This window comes from Lepisma saccharinum, chromosome 10, assembly GCF_977018435.1.
Source record: "Lepisma saccharinum chromosome 10, izLepSacc3.1, whole genome shotgun sequence".
Lineage (NCBI taxonomy): Eukaryota > Metazoa > Arthropoda > Insecta > Zygentoma > Lepismatidae > Lepisma > Lepisma saccharinum.
In genome coordinates this window covers 79,486,872-79,505,892 of record NC_139238.1, presented here as the reverse complement: position 1 = coordinate 79,505,892, position 19,021 = coordinate 79,486,872, and the positions used below count along the sequence as shown (strand labels likewise).

Sequence of the window (19,021 nt, the reverse complement as noted above, 5' to 3'; positions counted from 1 at the left end):
AAACTCAAAAATTTGTGTTGACCTGTGGGAACACTTTAGGAACTACTTCACAGCAGTGGTAGCAGATCCTGGTCTTGAAAGCCAGAAAACAGTGGCGATGGAACACAATGCATCGACCACTCATACAGGGTGATGCATATTGTATCTACCAATATCTGTTGGCAACCCTGTCGGAATGCAGGTATACATGTGAAGAAGTCTTCAATGTTTAGGCAGCTGCAAGTCTTGCAATCATGGAATTCACCTGTTCAGACACTAAACGTGGCAGTCAGTGGACGCATTCATCTGAAGGGGTTCCAATTCAGCAGGCACTGCAACGAGGTTCACTATCAACCCATGCCAGAGCATCATAACATGATATGATGGATCAGACAATAGAAAGCCTGCATTTCGACAGGGTTGCCAACTGATATTGGTACATACAATATCCACCACGCTATCAAGAGAATACTGCAAAATTCAAATTATTTCAAGTAAATTTCATATCAGTTTGGAAAATGAGATAAGATACCTCCACACAAACTTGAGACAAATCATTCACCATGCATTTGCAGCAAACAGACTGAAGTGACTTGTTGCATAGTGTAGAAAAAATGCCCCTGTTAATAAATGTGCACCAGGTCGTGCCAATCTTGTGTGAAAGGATACATTTAATTTTTGAGGTTCTTCCCAAGTGCCATGTTGCTTGCAGCTTTGATGTGAAATTTCCTAAAGAGGGGGTTGGTTCATGGTGCGGTGTGGTAAACACAGTTAAAACATTTTATAGAATTAGTTCCATCTTTTGACGTTGCTCTTCTGTTTTTGCAGTTTTTTCCACCAATTAATTTCAAGTATTCAGTGTAATGTTAAAATTAGGGATAGATCAATATGGAATTTCGCTTATATAGATGTAAAATTTACTGACACTTATAATCCATGCTCTACTGATTCAATATTCAACATTGCAAATGTTTTTTTTTTAAAAAAAACTTGACTGATACATTAACTTCCTTAAATAATGTTTTTAACTAAGTGTCGGCAATAGATTTTACCTTTGAAGAAGGAAACCATATATTCAGACATTTACTTTAAGACATTTGTATATTCATAAAAATACGAGGAGGCCATTTATAAATATATGGGAGCGGTAAAATTATCACGAAATGCACTAATAAACTGGTACACCTATATGCCTATATCAGCCAATATCAGTGATTAACAGGGACCTGTAACGTAACCCAACTTGTAACGCTGTCAAGTTACGAATGGAACTATCGATATGCGTTACAATGGCATTGGCATTCCACACAGTACCGGACAGATTGGACCTACCTACAACCTGGGTAAATTAGGCGTACCGTTACTCAACGACCCATTCGCTTCAGGTACTGAGTGGAACGGGTCTTGGATGGAACGGGTACGATCGTACCCGTACATACTGTACCTGAACGGTAGCTACCGGGTACGAAATGGAACCACAAGTTGGTAACCGGTACTGAAGCACTATGACCAGCACTTGTTATTAAAATACCGGTACGTGGATAGAAATGGATGAAGCGGGTAACATTTGTAACAGGAACTTACAGTACGTATCATAACATACTGAGGGTATCCGAATTAAGTTTACTGTCAATCAAAATTCGACAGCAGCAAATGGAATACCGATAAATATACACTTCTTTGTTTAAAAAAATATTATCATAACTTTAGAAAAAACTAATTCGTGATCTTTCTGGATAATTATTTATCCGAAAAATATGTATAAATACTATCTAGTTTATCTTTCATTAATTTGTTAATAATAGTATCAGCTATGCAAAAATTTCGAAGACGTCACTCTGGCAAACTATTAACAATAGATACAATTAGTTTTAACAAGCTCATGTAGAATATACTAATTACAATGACCTGCGCAGAAAGTCTATATTCGTCCTTCAGGCAACCTGTTACTAGGAAGCATGCTCAGTAGGAACCATTACTTTTAAAATAGGTAGAGAAGTGAAATTGAGTTTGACGGTAGATTATGCTAATTAGAGCACGGCAAATCAACATGATTGTGGAAAACCGGAAGTTGATGGATGCCATATTGAAAAATGTTACTTCTTAAGATAGAGACGTGAAATTCGGTTTGAAGGTAGCTTATGCTAATTAGAGCACGAAAAATCAACATGATTGTGGAAAACCGGAAGTTGATGGACGCCATATTGAAAAGTGTTACTTCTTAAGATAGAGAAGTAAAAATCGGCTTGGTGGTAGCTTATGGGAATTAGAACATGGCAAATCAACGTGATTCCGGAAAACCGGAGGTTGCTGGTCGCCATATTGAAAAACGTTAATTCGTAAGAAGAGAATTCAAACTCGGTTTGACGGTAGCTTATGCTAAGTAAAGCATGGCAAATCAACATGATTGTGGAAAACCGGAAGTTAGTGGACGCCATATTGAAAAACGTTAGTTCTTAAGATAGAGAAGTGAAATTCGGCTTGATAGTAGCTTATGGGAATTAGAGCATGGTAAATCAACATGATTGTGGAAAACCGGAAGTTGGTGGACGCCATATTGAAAAATGTTATTTTCTAAGACAGAGGAGTGAAATTCGACTTGATGGTAGCTTATGGGAATTAGAGCATGGTAAATCAACATGATTGTGGAAAACCGGAAGTTGGTGGACGCCATATTGAAAAATGTTATTTTCTAAGACAGAGGAGTGAAATTCGACTTGATGGTAGCTTATGGGAATTAGACCATGGCAAATCAACGTAATTCCGGAAAACCGGAGGTTGCTGGTCGCCATATTGAAAAACGTTAGGCTAATTCGTAAGATAGAGAATTCAAACTCGGTTTGACGGTAGCTTATGCTAACTAAAGCATGGCAAATCAACATGATTGTGGAAAACCGGAAGTTGGTGGACGCCATATTGAAAAACGTTAGTTCTTAAGATAGAGAAGTGAAATTCGGCTTGATGGTAGCTTATGGGAATTAGAGCATGGTAAATCAACACGATTGTGGAAAACCGGAAGTTGGTGGACGCCATATTGAAAAATGTTATTTTCTAAGACAGAGGAGTGAAATTCGACTTGATGGTAGCTTATGGGAATTAGACCATGGCAAATCAACATGATTCCGGAAAACCCAAAGTTCATGGACGCCATATTGAAAAATGTTATTTCTTAAGATATACGAGTGAAATTCGGTTTGTTGGTAGCTTAAGGGAATTAGAGCATGGCAAATAAACATGATTCTGGAGAACCGGAAGTTGATGGTCGCCATATTGAAAAATGTTATTTCTTAATATAAGGGAGTGAAATTCGGTTTGATGGTAGCTTATGGGAATTAGAGCATGGCAAATCAACATGATTCTTGAAAACCAGAGGTTGATGGATGTCATATTTAAAAATGTTATTTCTTCAGGTAGAGGACTGAAATTCGGTTTGGTGATATTATGGATATTACTGCATTGGAAATCAACATGATTATGGAAAACCGGACGTTAACGGGAAAATGTTACTTTCATATTCCTCTTCTTTGGTGATTGCTTATGTTAATTAGAACATGGTCAATTTATATGATATTATAAAACCGAAAGTCGATGGATGGTATAATGAAAAATGCATTTTATTAAGATGAAGAAGTAAAATTCGGTTAGATTATTGCGCTTGGTAATTCGAACATGGACAATGCATATGCTGTTGTAAAACTGGAAGTTGATAGACGCCATGTTGAAAAAGAAATACTTTTTTGTGTCGATTTAGATTTTTTTATTAAAAATTAAATATGAATTCCATCAACCTCAGGTTTTTCTGAATTATGTTGATTTGCCATGATCTAATTCTACCATCAAACCGAATCTCCCTCCTATACCTTAGGAATCAACGTTTTTCAATATGGCAACCATCAACCTTCGGGTTTCAAAAATCATGTTCATTTGCCATGCTCTAATTCCCATAAGCTACCAGCATGCCGAATTTCACTCGCTTATATTAAGAAATAATATTTTCCAATATGGCGTCCATCAACTTCTGGTTTTCCGAAACCATGTTGATTTGCCATGGTCTAATTCCCATAAGCTACCATCAAGCCGAATTTCACTCCTCTGTCTTAAGAAGTAACGTTTTTCAATATGGCGTCCACCAACTTCCGGTTTTCCACAATCATGTTGATTTGCCATGCTCTAATTACCATAAGTTACCATTAAACCGAATTTCACTCGTATATCTTAAGAAATAACATTTTTCAATATGGCGTCCGCCAACTTCCGGTTTTCCACAATCATGTTGATTTGCCATACTCTAATTAGCATAAGCTACCGTCAAACCGAATTTCACTTCTCTATCTTAAGAAGTAATGTTTTTCAATATGGTGTCCATCAACTTCCGGTTTTCCACAATCATGTTGATTTAACATGCACTAATTAGCAAGATCTACCACCAAACCGAATTTCACTTCTCTATCTTAAGAAGTAACATTTTTCAATATGGCGTCCATGAACTTCCGGTTTTCCACAATCATGTTGATTTAACATGCACTAATTAACAAGATCTACCACCAAACCGAATTTCACTTCTCTATCTTAAGAGGTAACATTTTTCAATATGGCATCCATCAACTTCCGGTTTTCCACAATAATGTTGATTTGCCATACTGTAATTAGCATAAGCTACCGTCAAAGCGAATTTTACTACTCTATCTTAAGAAGTGACATTTTTCAATATGGCGTCTAATTTCCAGTTTTACCAAAATCATATTGATTGGCAATGCCAGGTCAACCCAAATTTAAGATCTGTAACTTAGATGGTAACATTTCTCAATATGGCGTACATTAACTTTCACTTTTTACCACAAGTAGTAGTTGGTAATATTCTAATTACATAAACTATCATCATGTCGAACTTTCAATATATTGCTTGAAAAGATTTTTTTTTAATATGTTGGCATCACCTTGCACCCTAATATTACGTGTATTGGTTATATAAAAGTAACATTATTAATAACAAATCTCACGATTCCATATTTATTTATATACATATTGCCTACAACCTCCATTAATATTAGTTATTATCGATTTTTCAAGAATTCAACAATGAAAGTTTTGAAATGAAGAGTTACGTGACATAAATTTTCTGATCCATTCAATACCCATTTGATTTGTTGAAAATAGGTTTTGTTACAATTGTACCCGATCCCAAAGTTTCAGGTATACCCATCATGAATGTGTACCGGTATGATTCTAAGGAGAGGTACGTACCGTAACGGAACCGGCATTCACAGAAGGAACAAGTTCCATGCTTTCTGGTACGGGTATTTTAACGTTCCACTCTGTGTACCCAAAGCTGTCGTCCCCGAAGCACTCTCGGGTACGAACGGAACGGTATAGCAGAAGCGTTACTGTTCGCCTTACCAAGAGGTTCTGGTATTTTCCTTGGAACGGTCCACAGCACTTGGGCCGGTACGCGGTACCGGTACGGAAATAAGGCGGAACGGTGACAAATACCAATGAATTGCGTTACGTTACAGGTCCCTGGTGATTCATTTGTCCAATCTCTAGTAAATCATAATTTTCTGCTCTATAATTAACATCTGAAATGTGTGGTTCGCTATTTTAAAAATCTGATTGGGATGCCTTATATCTTACAAGGAAATATGTCATTAAACTAATGTAAATATTGAATCTGCATTAAAAAAAATAGATTCTGCTATCTTTACTGTGCTTTTGATTTTGTGTAATGTCTGTCACCATCCACCACTGATTTTTTTTTTTTTTTTTTTTTTTTTTTTTTTTGCAAGCAAAATAGTTTGATCTGTCTGATTGTATTTCTGTTCTCCATAATAAAAACCTCTCTTAACATTCAATTTGACCTTCAAATTATATTACGTTCTTGCCTGTTACATATGTACCACACTGGAGGGGAGTTATAATGATGATTAAAACAAGAGTCTGAGAAACTTCTGAAATTATTTGTATTTCAGGCGGTTAAGTGATGTCCTTAAAAGAAAAAGAACTCCGAAGCGAGGCTCTTCATCAAGCAGGAAGAGCAGGCAGGAGGATAACAGCCTCACAACTTCTGTGATGCAGGATCTGTTTTCTAGGGGTGAGTCAAAATTCTTGGCAGTTTTCTTAAATTTTTATACAGTATACTCATTGTAAAGTCAGAAATATACAAAAATTTACATTGGTTTGGAATCAACAACCTTTTTTGAGATTAAAAATCTCCATGTAATGGGCTGCAGTGGATGAGTTGCCATATTATGCTACAATTTCAGTGGTTCTTCTTTGTATGCTGGGTAAGGCATGGATTTGTCACATTATCTACACCATCGGTTCATGAGCAGAAGAAAAAGGCAAAACAGTACATACCTGGCAAAGCCACCAGACAGGTGGCAAAATCGATCGTGAACAAAAACTGCTCAGAAAAATGAAACTTGAACTTACTGGAGTGAATTACCTATCTCCATGTAGCCTCCAAACGGATATCTTCAGATACAATACAATAACGGAAAATACAATTTTAAGATGCATGTAGATGCAAGTAATGTTTAATTAAGTACAGTTTGACATGAATTGTTTGTTTACCTTTTGGTATATGGTGTATTTATTGGATACGTACATATCTGGTGTTTTATGAGTTTTGTAAATTGTGAATTGCATTGGGTAAGAACTAATGTTAGTTCATTTAAAATTAAGTGACATCATGTAGAGAATGGTTATGAATCCTTAATACATTCTGCATGTTTGTGGTAGATTTTTATCTGCATAGTAATATGATAATCAGAACCAGTAGTACGGTATTTCATAGTTTCATAATTAGATTCATAAATGGATTTCACTGACCTCTTAGTTTACACAGTGCGGCAATTTGAAATCGGGACTGGTGCTGTAAAAAATAAACAAGGGTTCATATAAAGTTACTTACCTTGGATCATTCAAAGTAGGACCCTCCTGCATCCACACATCGTAGCGCAATGCCTACTAGTCCTTGGAAGGATTGCTGGAATTCGTTTTGTGTAATGCTTTTTAAAATCCATGCCGTAGCCTTCTGGATTGTTGGTACATCAGAAAAGTAGGGACGTTTTAGTGCAGATTTTGGTTTAGGAAATAAAAAGTAATCACATGGAGCCCGATCTGGTGAGTAGGCAGGGTGTGACAAGACAGTCTATTTAGGGCCAAAACGTTCTTCGCAATCAGTCTTGTGACTTGGGGCACTGTCATGAAGCAGACACCAGCTGCCATCATCCCGATACTCGGGCCTCACACGTGTTATTCCTTGCATCAAACGTTTCAGTACCTCAAGATAAATCGCAGCAGTAACAGTCTGTCTGAAATTTCAGTCTTCAATAATGATTGTCCTCACTTTCTCAACCAATTTTGGTGTTCTCACCGTCCCTGCTACACCTGGATGCTCATAGTGTTCAATTAGCTCCCGTCCTTCACTGAAATGTCTCGAGCCTGCGCAGCAGTTTTACCCAAGAGAGCACAAAACTTGATGTTTGCTCTTTGTTCCATGTTAAAATAACGACGCACTTTCACGACGTTCCACATTCAACGCCCACATTCAACAACGCCACAAGTGGCAATGTCGCTCAAGGTCAACGAGCTGTGCATCGATTGTTTGTGAGATACCCGTTACTTGTTTGCACCATAGAATGCTGCACAATGGCACCAACTAACAAAAAAAAAAATCAGTCTCGATTTCAAATTGCCGCACTGTGTATATAAAACGGCCATCTTGAATATCAAGTAGTTAGTAGGATGTAATGAAAAAAACTTGTTTTCAGAGTGAAGAGAAAGGTATTGAAGGATGGAAATATTTCGATGTTTCTGTGGAGAGGGAGAATTAATTGAAGGTAACAACCGTGTCAGTATTGTTAAACTAACGAGTGTGTTTGTTTTTCCCCTAACCCAGCCACATCATTAAGTGTTTCTGGCCGAGAGACTGGACGTTCAACACCTACAGGACGGTCTCGTTTTTCAGGAGCAACTTCCAAAACTTCAAGTTTTCTGGCAAGTTTAAACCCTGCAAGATGGGGTAGAAGTGTTAACGTTGGTAATAATATTTCAGACCGACCTTACTCGAAGGTAAGCATTGACCTGACCATGCTTGAGAGGGATTTCTTTGCTGTGTGTACTTTTATTTCTTTTTAATCCTTCACATGTTATATATATGCTTTGAATTAGGATGTCCGGTAGAACATATAAAAATACAAACCTGAATTGTATGATTTTTTTTATGGACCTGTGGCTGTATTTGTGTTGATTGTGTAAGAGAAATATATTGATTTTATTTTGTCTTTTCTTCTCTTTGCTGTTTCAGCACTGCTTGCAATGTGGAATTTTTTTTAAAAGAACAGTTTGGTGTATAGTGGAGGAAAGTATATGTAAAAGAATTCTGCCATGTTTGCCTTATATACTAGATGTGCTCCTTGAACAAAGTAGAATACCAGGAATTATCTTGCTTTCCAACCATTCTTGTACTTACAGCCGAATGTGTATTTTTATTTCTTTAAGTGAGTCATGCCCAAGTTCAGATTTCAGTTTTTTATTATTTTCACTATTACAGATAGATTAAATAGATTTAGTTTACATGGTTTCCTAAGAAAAAACCATCTGGTGCCAACCAAGATGGGTCATTTTTTATCAGATTGGCATTAATTATTGGTTAGTATAGTACAGTGCCAGAGCTGATACCACTGTGGACCAATGTCGATAGTCATCTCAATAATTTTACTAATTCTTAAGAATACTGATAGGTATATAATGTAACCTCGATTTTACTTTTTAAAGATACCAAGATGAAAAATTTAAAACTTTGGAAAATGTAAAATCCAGAAAATTGTAAAAACGTTTTACTCCAGTGGAACCATTTTGATTGAATTTATAATACAGGAAAATGTAAAATCGGGGTTCCACCATATATGGGGGAAATTTTATAGCATTTTGGCACCATCAAGATTGTATAATGCAGAAAAATCCAGGTTCCATTGTATGTATGTATTAAATTTGTATTCATATTTTTGTTACAATATGAGATAATTTTAACATTAAATTGTCATTTAATCATAAAATCAATTTGTCTACATCATACTGCTGCAAAAGTAGGGAAAATCATGCATTTTGCAAAATTTCCAGAATATTTAGTCTTCATGAAAGCTGTTGCATCGAACAAGCACTCGTAGATATCTAATCGCTGGAAAAATATCACCCGGTACCAGTGATTTAAGTTAAATCTATACTTTCTGATACCGTTCTTCTTAAAGGTTCACATAACCATTATTTATATATATACAAAATAATATAGTTAAGTGGTCTCATGAGAAAGTTCTGGGAAAACAGGACAAAAAGTCTCCAAAAAATAAATAAATAAGAACAATTTAAAAAATAACCTTAGATTATTTTGCATTTCTGATACCAATGCCACATAATACCTAATGCTTAGTGTGCACAAACATGCATAGAAAATTACCTACAATTTTTAAAAAGTGTAATTCGCTATATCTGATCTTGTGTAATTGTAAAAGTTGAATCTTCTCTTCAATATTCCATGTTTAGTTATGAATGTATAGCTTTCATGTGCTGTGAGCTAACAGTTCATATTCTCCACAGGAATCGTCTCTCTGCAAGTCATCAAGCAGTTCTAATTTAGCAGCAGGCAACAAGGAGAAGGCTCGTACTTGGGTACGGGAACAAGCTGCTCGGTTTGTTGAAGCATACTTTGTTAATGAAGGCAATGGCCCTCCACATCCAGCTATGAATGTGTTATCACGTCTCACGATGGCAATAGAGAAATTGCAAACAAATGTAAGTACTTAGGAATACACATCCTGTTAATTTTTTGATTAATTAATGAACTTGTAATCTTGAAGTTATTATTATAAATGTGATTTGTCTAATTCATGATTAGAATGCAACTACTGCGCAGTAGGCACAATACATCATCTGTAAATTGAAATATGAATTTTTGTCCCAACGTTTTAAAGATAAGGGGAGAATGAGTAGGAGTGAGGCAGGAAGGGGGAGGGAGAGAGTGAAGATGGAGGGAATGGGAGAGTTAAATTATTGAAATCCCAGATTTAACTTCACAAAATTAAACATTTTCAAATGTCATTTTTTTAAAAGGATGCGGGAGATTTTTAATTTAAAGGTACACATTTATTTTGTAAATCCAGTTAAAGCTGTTCTTTTTATTTAGACACAAACAAGCTTACAATAAAAATGCTGAAACTACCGTTGAAGAATTAATTATGAAGCCGTACTACTGTAGATAAAATGAATACTTACAGAATTCTTTACATAAGGGGAGGGGATACAGCTACGCACCAATTGTGCATTTATTTCAATATCACCTGAATGGGCACTGCTACTAAAAAAGAAAACCTGGGTGTATCCAAGAGTATGAATTTCTCTCCATCTTGCAAGTCTTTTTATGTTTATTATTACGCTAGACACTATGTTTGAAAAATATGATGAATAAGAATTTTCGGAATTCCATGTATTCCTTATGGGGAATCAACTTCAACATCAAGTTACAGCTAATCAAATGGAAGTTTCGACTTTTCCGCTGGTAAAATCAATCTTCAAACTGCCCTTTTCCTGTTGATATATACAGTCAACTCTCGATTCTACGACCCCGGGTATAACGACCCTCTCGAAGTAACGACCCTTTTCCCGGGAACCGTGAAAAAATTAGAAAAATTTGGAAAAAAAAAGTTGAAAAATTGAAGGAAATCGGCCGAAAAATGCGTTGTTTTTTCCTCCACTCATTCGCTTTACGAGCACTCTACCGCTCACAGTTAGGTCTGAACTAAAAATAGACACCACCACACCATGCTTGAGTGATATCCAATAGCACTTGACCTCTGCCCTCCCCTCCCTCAAGTGCACCAATGTTATCCCTCACCCGACTGCTGCTACCCAACGCGCCAGGCTTGTTTTGCCACGCTTGCTCTTGGATACGCGAGAAGAGAAGATTGAATGTGCTTGGATGTTATTTTAAATCGACTTGACTTGTTTCCTTGTCCTAAGAGCTGCTGAAAACTTGCGGGGGAGGGTGGGAGCAGCCCGAAATAACTGCTGGACTTGCAGTCTTTGCCAATGTGTATGGCAGGTCAAGCTCTTTCATCGATAAATACACCACCTTGAGAGATAAGATCGCAGGAATGTTCGAAAATACAGATGCGTGGTGCCTGGAAGTTTGGCCCATCTGTCCAGCTCTGACGAGTTCAGCAGGTTGCCGTGAGTGAGCAACTTTCGGCCTTGTAGCCGACAACTTCCGGTAACCGCTTTCATTCAAAACGTGTTCTTTGTTCCCTGCAACACTTCATAAAAAAGCGAAAAGATCGTCAACCCGCTTAATGCATTGTCATCCAGGTTTGCACAAAAGTTTACTTCGATCTTAGTGCATCATAACTCCCGTTTCCCACTTCATACGTTTTCCTAATTGTGTCGATGTCGTAATATCTGCCAAAAAAGTGTTCCGTTAAACGACTGACTTCTCCCTCTTTTCCTGTCAGCAAACGTAGGGGGGGGATGCAGATTGTTTCAGCCAGGATTTTCTTGCTGATGCGGGCTGATTACAGGCGAGGGTGGAAAAGGAACCACCCCTCTTCCTTTCCTTTGACGTCTAAAATGGGGCAACCAGTTCTGGTTATATTCTTGAAAACGAACAAAAACCATAGAACAAGTAAAAAAAAAAAGTGACCCAACTCCCTTTCCCCAGCTCATTCTCCGCCATGTGCACGGCAATGTTGATAATTGCAGATTTCAGTTTTTTTATTTATTTATTTATTTATTATTATTATTTTTTAATGCTGTTGTCTGCATAGGAAATATTGCCCGTATTATTGTCTGTTGCTTGTTTTTATGATGCAGCTGGCGCCAGTGTTTTGTCTAGCGTCTGCAAAGCTCTTGCTTGCCGATAACAGCGATGACTCATCCAGCCCGAAGGCGAAAGGTATTGTTTTGATTGATTTGACGATAACCAAATTCGATCTTCAGAAAGGAAAACAAGAGTTAAAATAACTTCATGTTCTGCGCCTTCTGATAAGCAAATCTGTAAATTTAATTTGCATCCGCTTTTCTTCAGAACCATTCATGTGGAGGAAAAAAAAAGTGTGTCAATGTAGGAATGGTCGCTGAGACTGATTAAAAAGACATTAATCAAGGGGAAAACGTTTGGAAGGGTGGGTGTTTGACATCGAGAATACTCCTAAATCCAACATTAAATGGTCGATTAAGGTGAGAGGAAATAACAATCTACCATTTTGATATGTGAAAATGCGCAGTTTCATAAAGCTTGTTTTCAGTTCATTTTATGCTGATGGGCTAATCGGGACTAAATATACAGTTTAAAGTGAAATTCAATTCCAAACCCGAAAGATTATCGACTGCCACGCTGTTTAATGACTTGTCCTAGACTGTTTAATGACTTGTCCTAGAATACGTATTGGGTGAAAACATCGCAAGTTGCGCATTTCCTTTTTCACGCTGGATTACAATGCAAGTCAAGGAAGGAGTTTGGACTGCTCCCTTGAATGGGGAAGGGGGGAGGGTGAATGAAGTTGGTTGAAGCAAAGAAAAGTGACTTTTGTTTACGATGTATTTTACACAGCCGAACCAGAACGAAAATTACAGCCCTGCCTTTATTTTCTTTTTGTCTGGTACCTAGAGAGGTTGTGTTGTTTCTCCCGAGAGATCTAATCTTACCAGTTAATCTTGTAACAGACAATGCTCCAGTAAACCCAATGCTGCAGTAAACCCGTATAAAATCCAACATTCATTCTGCCCGATTATCTCCAGGCTTTTGCTGGCATCAGTCTGACTGGTGTCAAGATTCTTCGAGTTTCGCTTGCAATAAGCGAGAGATTGTTTTCCTTTCCATTGGTCTCAGTGCAAACGGGTTTCTCATGAACTAGAATTGTAAGAATTTCCAGGAAAAGCAACGACTGTGCACAATTGAAAGAAAGTAACATTATTTTAAATTCTCTTTTGTGAAAACTTTCATGTTCTATTTTCCTTCTCACAACACGCATCCTGTTCATAACAGGTTGTATAACTACCAGGATAAATGGTGTTACCATCTCCTAGGCATCTTTGTGTCCGTTTGAGCTTCCTTTAAGCTGCAAATTGGTGCAAATTCCAATAACGACCCCTTCGAAATAACGACCCTTTTCCCGGGAACTGTGAAAGGTCGTTGAATCGAGAGTTGACTGTATGTTTATTTCATCGGAAGTTTCATATTCCCAGGAGAACGAATCAAATGATACTACCATAAAATCAATGCTCTTCTCCTTGCCTCCTTTCAGTGTTGCCAAACCTGATGTGCATAAAAGAACTAAATTTCACCTTAAATGGAGTTAAGACTGACTTCAAGGAGCTAGATTTACGAAGGCTTGATAAAGTACCTCCTAGGTTAATGTTAGTTGTCAAAGGGGTGGGGGCACTGCTATTATCGTTAACTCTAAATTGATGACAAGTTATTCTTAGTTTTGAACATCTAGATCTGGCGGCATCGCACATTTCAATAATCCACCGATGGTCGTATGAAATCGAAAATAAAGAATTCCCTGATAACAATATTATGTCAATTTCACGTCAAACACGGGGCTATAAAGAAGTAGCTGGGGAGATAAGAGTGAGTGGGGCGACGCAACCAATATAACAATATCACGTCACGTGCAAAATGTATAATTATGACAAAAGTTGGTCTATGTGGGCTGGAACCAGTGATGGCATCATAGTGGGGCACGAGGGTGGGCATCCTAGTTCACAGCCGAACGAGTGTCCGAAAAACCAGATGTGGCTCCAAGAGAGCGAAGTTGGCACACTGCCACGGATTGAAAAGCTTGGGAGGAGTCCTGTTGAAAATGTATCGCATGCCCATAACTTACAATATTTTTTTTCTTTTTATGAGACCATTCCTGTTGAAAGGTTACATAGAAATACTTTGCAAACAGCAAATAAAGAATTGTTTTATTTTTAATGTTTTTGTCTTTAGCCTGGAGAATGTTTGGAAGCCTTGGAAGAACTTCGGGACATCGTAATAGAATCTGACATCTCTCCTTTTGAAGTGAATCACAGTGGACTCATCAGAGCCTTGCTCCATTTTCTGGCTAATGGATCCGGACAGGAAGAAAAGCTGAGGACATTTCTACATGTTTTTGCTGGGTGCCCTGTAAGTTCTACACATGCACATGTTGTTTGTATACATATAGTTGGAAATATGGGATGAAATTAAGTGACCTGTGTTTTTGTAAGAGTGAAAGAAATCATATAAGACTGACAAGACCATGTAACAACACACTTGAACTTCTGGTATAGCTTGCTGGTAATAAATTCAGATTGTATTCATTCATTCATTCCTTTTTTTTTTTTTTTTACCCCCTATGGAATCATATTTGGTGATAATGTAGTTGCATTGGCAGTAAATGTTGTGAAATAGTTGCCAAGTATCAAAAACTAGTTTTGAACCCAAACATGTTGTAAGCATGGGGAATATAATGAGAATATGTACTAGGGATGTGACAGATAATCTGTTTTCTATTGATAGCAGCTGATAGATTTATTGTTAAATTTACAGATAATGTTCCTATTCTCATTTATGTATAATTCAAAATTGTGCCAATTTGTTTATTTTTATGATTTAAACTGAATGTAAATTAGGGATGGGCCGATATGAAATTTTGGCCGATACCGATAAGGTACCAATATAAAATTTACCAATACCAATAACCAATATTCTACCGATCCGATATAAAATTAGAAATGGTCCTTGAAGAACCTGAAAGGTTCATTAATCTCCTTAATAAATGTGTGTTTCAAGGTGACTGCAGTGCAAAAGAAATTGCATATTTAGACATTTCCTTTTTAGAAAATATGGCATGGAGATTATCCATAAAATTACAACAAAATGGCAGAATTTTGCACTAAATTATCAGATATTTATCGATATAAAGTAATTGGTAATTTTACTGATACACCGATATGCCTATATCGGCCAGTACCGATTAATCGGTCCCTTCCCTAGTATAAATACAGTATGCAGTTTATTTTTCAAAGGCAAATCCACAGCATCTTCTGTTATATATATTAAGAAAGTTCAAGAAACCATTTATTGTATTTGGGGAACATTTGCAATTTTATATTGGATGTGTGGAATTTCAGTTATTGATGTTGATAAATACTATGTATACTATGTTTATACTTACCATTATTTGCAAAAGAATTTTAAATCTATCCACCCAACTTGATTTTTCACAGCATTGCCAACATTGGTTTCAAGTTTTAATTCTTTGTAATGGGTGTGTAATACATCAGGTCAATTCATAAATTTCACCCAATAATCATTAATTATCATAGCCACATGGGGAGTCACATGGGGCTCCCCAATGACGTAGTGGTAACATCATTGCTTTGTAATCAGGGGGTCCCGGGTTCGATACCTGATGGAGGCACAAGTGGTTCGGATCCCACTTTAAACTGCATGTCCAGTCTCAATTAGCCTTACTGTGGAAAACAAAAACTCAATCAATTAATCACAGTTAGCCAGACAGAATAGGTACATAAAATAAGATAAATGCATGTACTGTACCAAATTTATTTTCTGCATATAATCTATTTGGCCAACTGAGGTAATTTTTTCTCCTTCATTGCAGATGAACAAAGAATGGAACGACAATGCCGAAGACTTGCACCCACCAACTCTGTCAGCCCTAGTTGCCAAGCTGAGCGGCTGCGTTTCCCAGCTGGAGCAGTTCCCCGTTAAGGTCCATGATCTACCAGCGGGCTCTGGGGGACCTCGTGGAGGAACTAGTGCTCTCAAGTTTTTCAACACTCATCAGCTTAAAGTAAGTGTTTTGTAGTGGAAATCTTTTGTGTTTGTGTGTACATAAAAAATATAAAGTTCCTTGTGCACATTGCATTATGCCATGAAGGATGTGGAGATAGGGCTCCATGTAATCTCATTCTCTGCCATTCTTGAAGGTGATTATGACAATAAAAATAATACATTGTCATAACTACATTTGAAAATGGTTAGGCTAAGTCCAAAGTTCCACATTTGTGCAATATTTATAATAATTTAGTCATATGATTGCTCAAAATTTTATTCAAATAATACAATTAAATGTCTGAAATTACTACTTAAACCTATTCCATTAAATATGATGTTTAAAAAAGCCAATTTGTATATCATGACAAAATTATCAAATTGTGAAATATTCTGAATATTGTGAATATTCATATTCATAACAGTTATTTTTGACTGACAAAATGAAAAACAAATATTTTAAATCATATGTGTTCTTTCTGACAAGAAAGATATGATACTTTCAAATTTATAATTAAATTTCTTGAAACTATGTACATTTGCATTGACATCAAGGTTTATATACAAAGGTCAACTCTTTAAAATTGTTCAATGTCTTATATGATGTCATACTTGGTATTTTATATCAACATTCATAAAATGGTAATTGTAATCATTAGATAAGTATATTGTGATATACATAGTAAAATAGCTGTAACAGAGCAAATATGTACATTTACAACACTAACATTCAAGGTGTTAAGCAGTTATGGACAAAAATATAAAACAAAAACAATTGAAGATAACTCATACTAAAAAATCTGGCTTGAACTAGTTGCTCTAAGACTAGTTGTCTGTGACTTTAAATGAATCTCAGGATGGATGGTACATAAGTACAAATGTGACTATTGGTGAAGGTTTGATATCATTAAAAATCTGGATATTTTGAAAGATTATACTTTACAAGTTAATCTTTAATAGTTTCTTTAAACTATAAAGAGACATTTTGTTGATAACAGAAGCTTGAAAATGGTTTTATAATGGAATAATCTGTATAACGAAAAAGGAAAGATTTGGAACTGGTGTAAAGTGCCTAGTTTAATAATTGAGAGCAGGAAATTATTATCTGATGGCATCTGCATTAACTAGCTAGTAAATGAATATTGCATTATCTAAAATGAGAATCTTATGAGAAATAAGACTAAGTGAGTGAAATATTTTCTGCATTTTGGATGTGAATAAGCCAAATGTGAAGTTTTGAAAATTGAAGGAAGCCATCTTGTGGACCTGATTGAGGAATTTGACATGTTGAGTGTGCTCAGATGTAGAACTGAGGCATACTCAAATATTTAGTGAAGGACTTGCTCTGTCTCACAAGGAGATAATAAAGAAATGTTTTCTACATATAAATAACATTTATATGTTATAAATGTTCTTGTAAACAATTGCATAATTTGATGCTCTTATAACATTTGTTATTTCTAGTTATTTTATCAATGTAATAATTATAAAAATATTTATTATTGTATGAACATAAACACTGTTCATCAGTATATGTAAATTTAAATTTCCTTTTCAACATAGCACCATAGTTACCTATTGTGCCGATACCGAGTTTAAAATATACTGACAAAGTTGTTATATAAATAAGATTATGAGACGTCAGGTGATTAGTTGAAAAGGTTCAAGCTTATAATAATCTTTGTATTGTTTTGCTTCTTGTTCTGGTTTCTGAGGTTAGGTGTTTTTACCTTTAAATATGTCAGATCCAAAGGGTGATTTCTGCTTGGCAGATGTTATGGCTGCTCTCAATGCTATCAAGGATGGCCAAACAGAGCTCAAAGCTAATCAGGAGGATCTCAAAGCTAATCAGGAAAAGACTGATGCTCAATTGATAGAGCTGAATGCTAGCCAGATGGTGCTTAAATCTGGGCTGACAACTCTTCAGCAATCTTCTGATGCTCAATTAAAAGAAATTAGAATTGATCTTGCTCAATATAAGAAGGAGTGTTTGATAAGAACAGAGAAAGTGGAATCTCATATAAAAGCATTATCCATGAAAGTGGATACTGATATTTCTGCAGTATCCTATGTTGTGGAACAAAAGATGGAAAATTTGGCTAAGCAGGTTGGTGCTGTACAAGAAGAACATGCAGATTTGGCAGAGCGACTGCATGTTGACATGAGACACATGCAAAAGGAATGGTGTGAAACTAAACAGCATTTAGCAAATACTTTGTCCTCTCTTTCAAGTTTACCTAAACCTTCAGTGTGTGATGGTGCTTCTTCTCCACAAATTCAACCTAATCAAGAGATGAATTCTGATCAATTTCAGTACAAAGTGCTTCATAATGAAGAGGATGGTTCAGCAGGTAATATGCCTAATGAACTTATTCAAACCATGCAAGGACTTGTGACAAGTGATTGCAAATTAGTGAATAATGATCTCTCTCAGGACCAGGTTCTGCAGGAACAAATAATGGGTGTAAAGCTAGAAGTTTTAACATTGGTAAAAGAAGTGTTGTCACCCATTAGTCAGTGTAGGTTAGAATCAGCTGGCAGAAGAACTCTTACAAAGAGAAAACGTGCAAAAGTTCCTACAGTAGTGAATAGTTCTGATAGTTGTGTTGATGAGGATGTAGTGCGCAGGCATGTATCTAAGGTATGTGATAAAGCCACTAATACTGAAACTGAGTCATCTGGCTCAGAAGAAAAGTTATTTGATTCTACTAATGACCGTAGAGGAACACCATCTGGTCATCGCCAAGATTATGTAAAAGGTGATTCTTGTTTGCATCATAATAAGTACATAAATAAGAGTGATGTAAATGGTCCTTCTCAAAGTGCAACTTTTGCGACTAGTACTCAATATGACAACTCTTTACCGCACCGACAATCTTTCATAAAGCCACAAGAATTGTGCAAGTTTCCACAGTTTGATGGAATCTCGATGGACAGTATGCCATCGGAATTTTTGGAGAAAGTTGAGGAAATGATGGATATTTACAATATCAAGGAAAAGGATTACATGCAATATATACCTAAGTTACTCAAAGAATGTGCAAAAAGTTGGTACACTCAGAATAAATCTTCCTTCAATACTTACCATGATTTTAAAAAGGCCTTTCTGTTTCACTATGAGAATTCTAGGTGGAAGAGTGTCACATTGACTCGGATACTGAATACTCAATTTTCTAGAGCTGCACATGGTAACTTACAGAAATTTGTAAACAAGAATTATAAATT

General features: G+C 36.3%; 1 protein-coding gene across 10 annotated transcripts in view; it reads left to right on the top strand.

Moving 5' to 3' along the window:
• The window catches only part of ctrip (E3 ubiquitin-protein ligase ctrip), a 131,858-nt gene that overhangs the window by 79,416 nt on the left and 33,421 nt on the right, over positions 1 to 19,021 (top strand). For all 10 annotated transcript variants that reach the window (XM_083129984.1, XM_083129990.1, XM_083129992.1 and 7 more), the window contains 5 exons: positions 5,946 to 6,067; positions 7,880 to 8,052; positions 9,577 to 9,771; positions 13,967 to 14,143; positions 15,624 to 15,815. In XM_083129984.1, the coding sequence (XP_082986110.1) occupies positions 5,946 to 6,067; positions 7,880 to 8,052; positions 9,577 to 9,771; positions 13,967 to 14,143; positions 15,624 to 15,815 (859 nt within the window). The remainder of the gene's footprint in view (positions 1 to 5,945; positions 6,068 to 7,879; positions 8,053 to 9,576; positions 9,772 to 13,966; positions 14,144 to 15,623; positions 15,816 to 19,021) is intronic.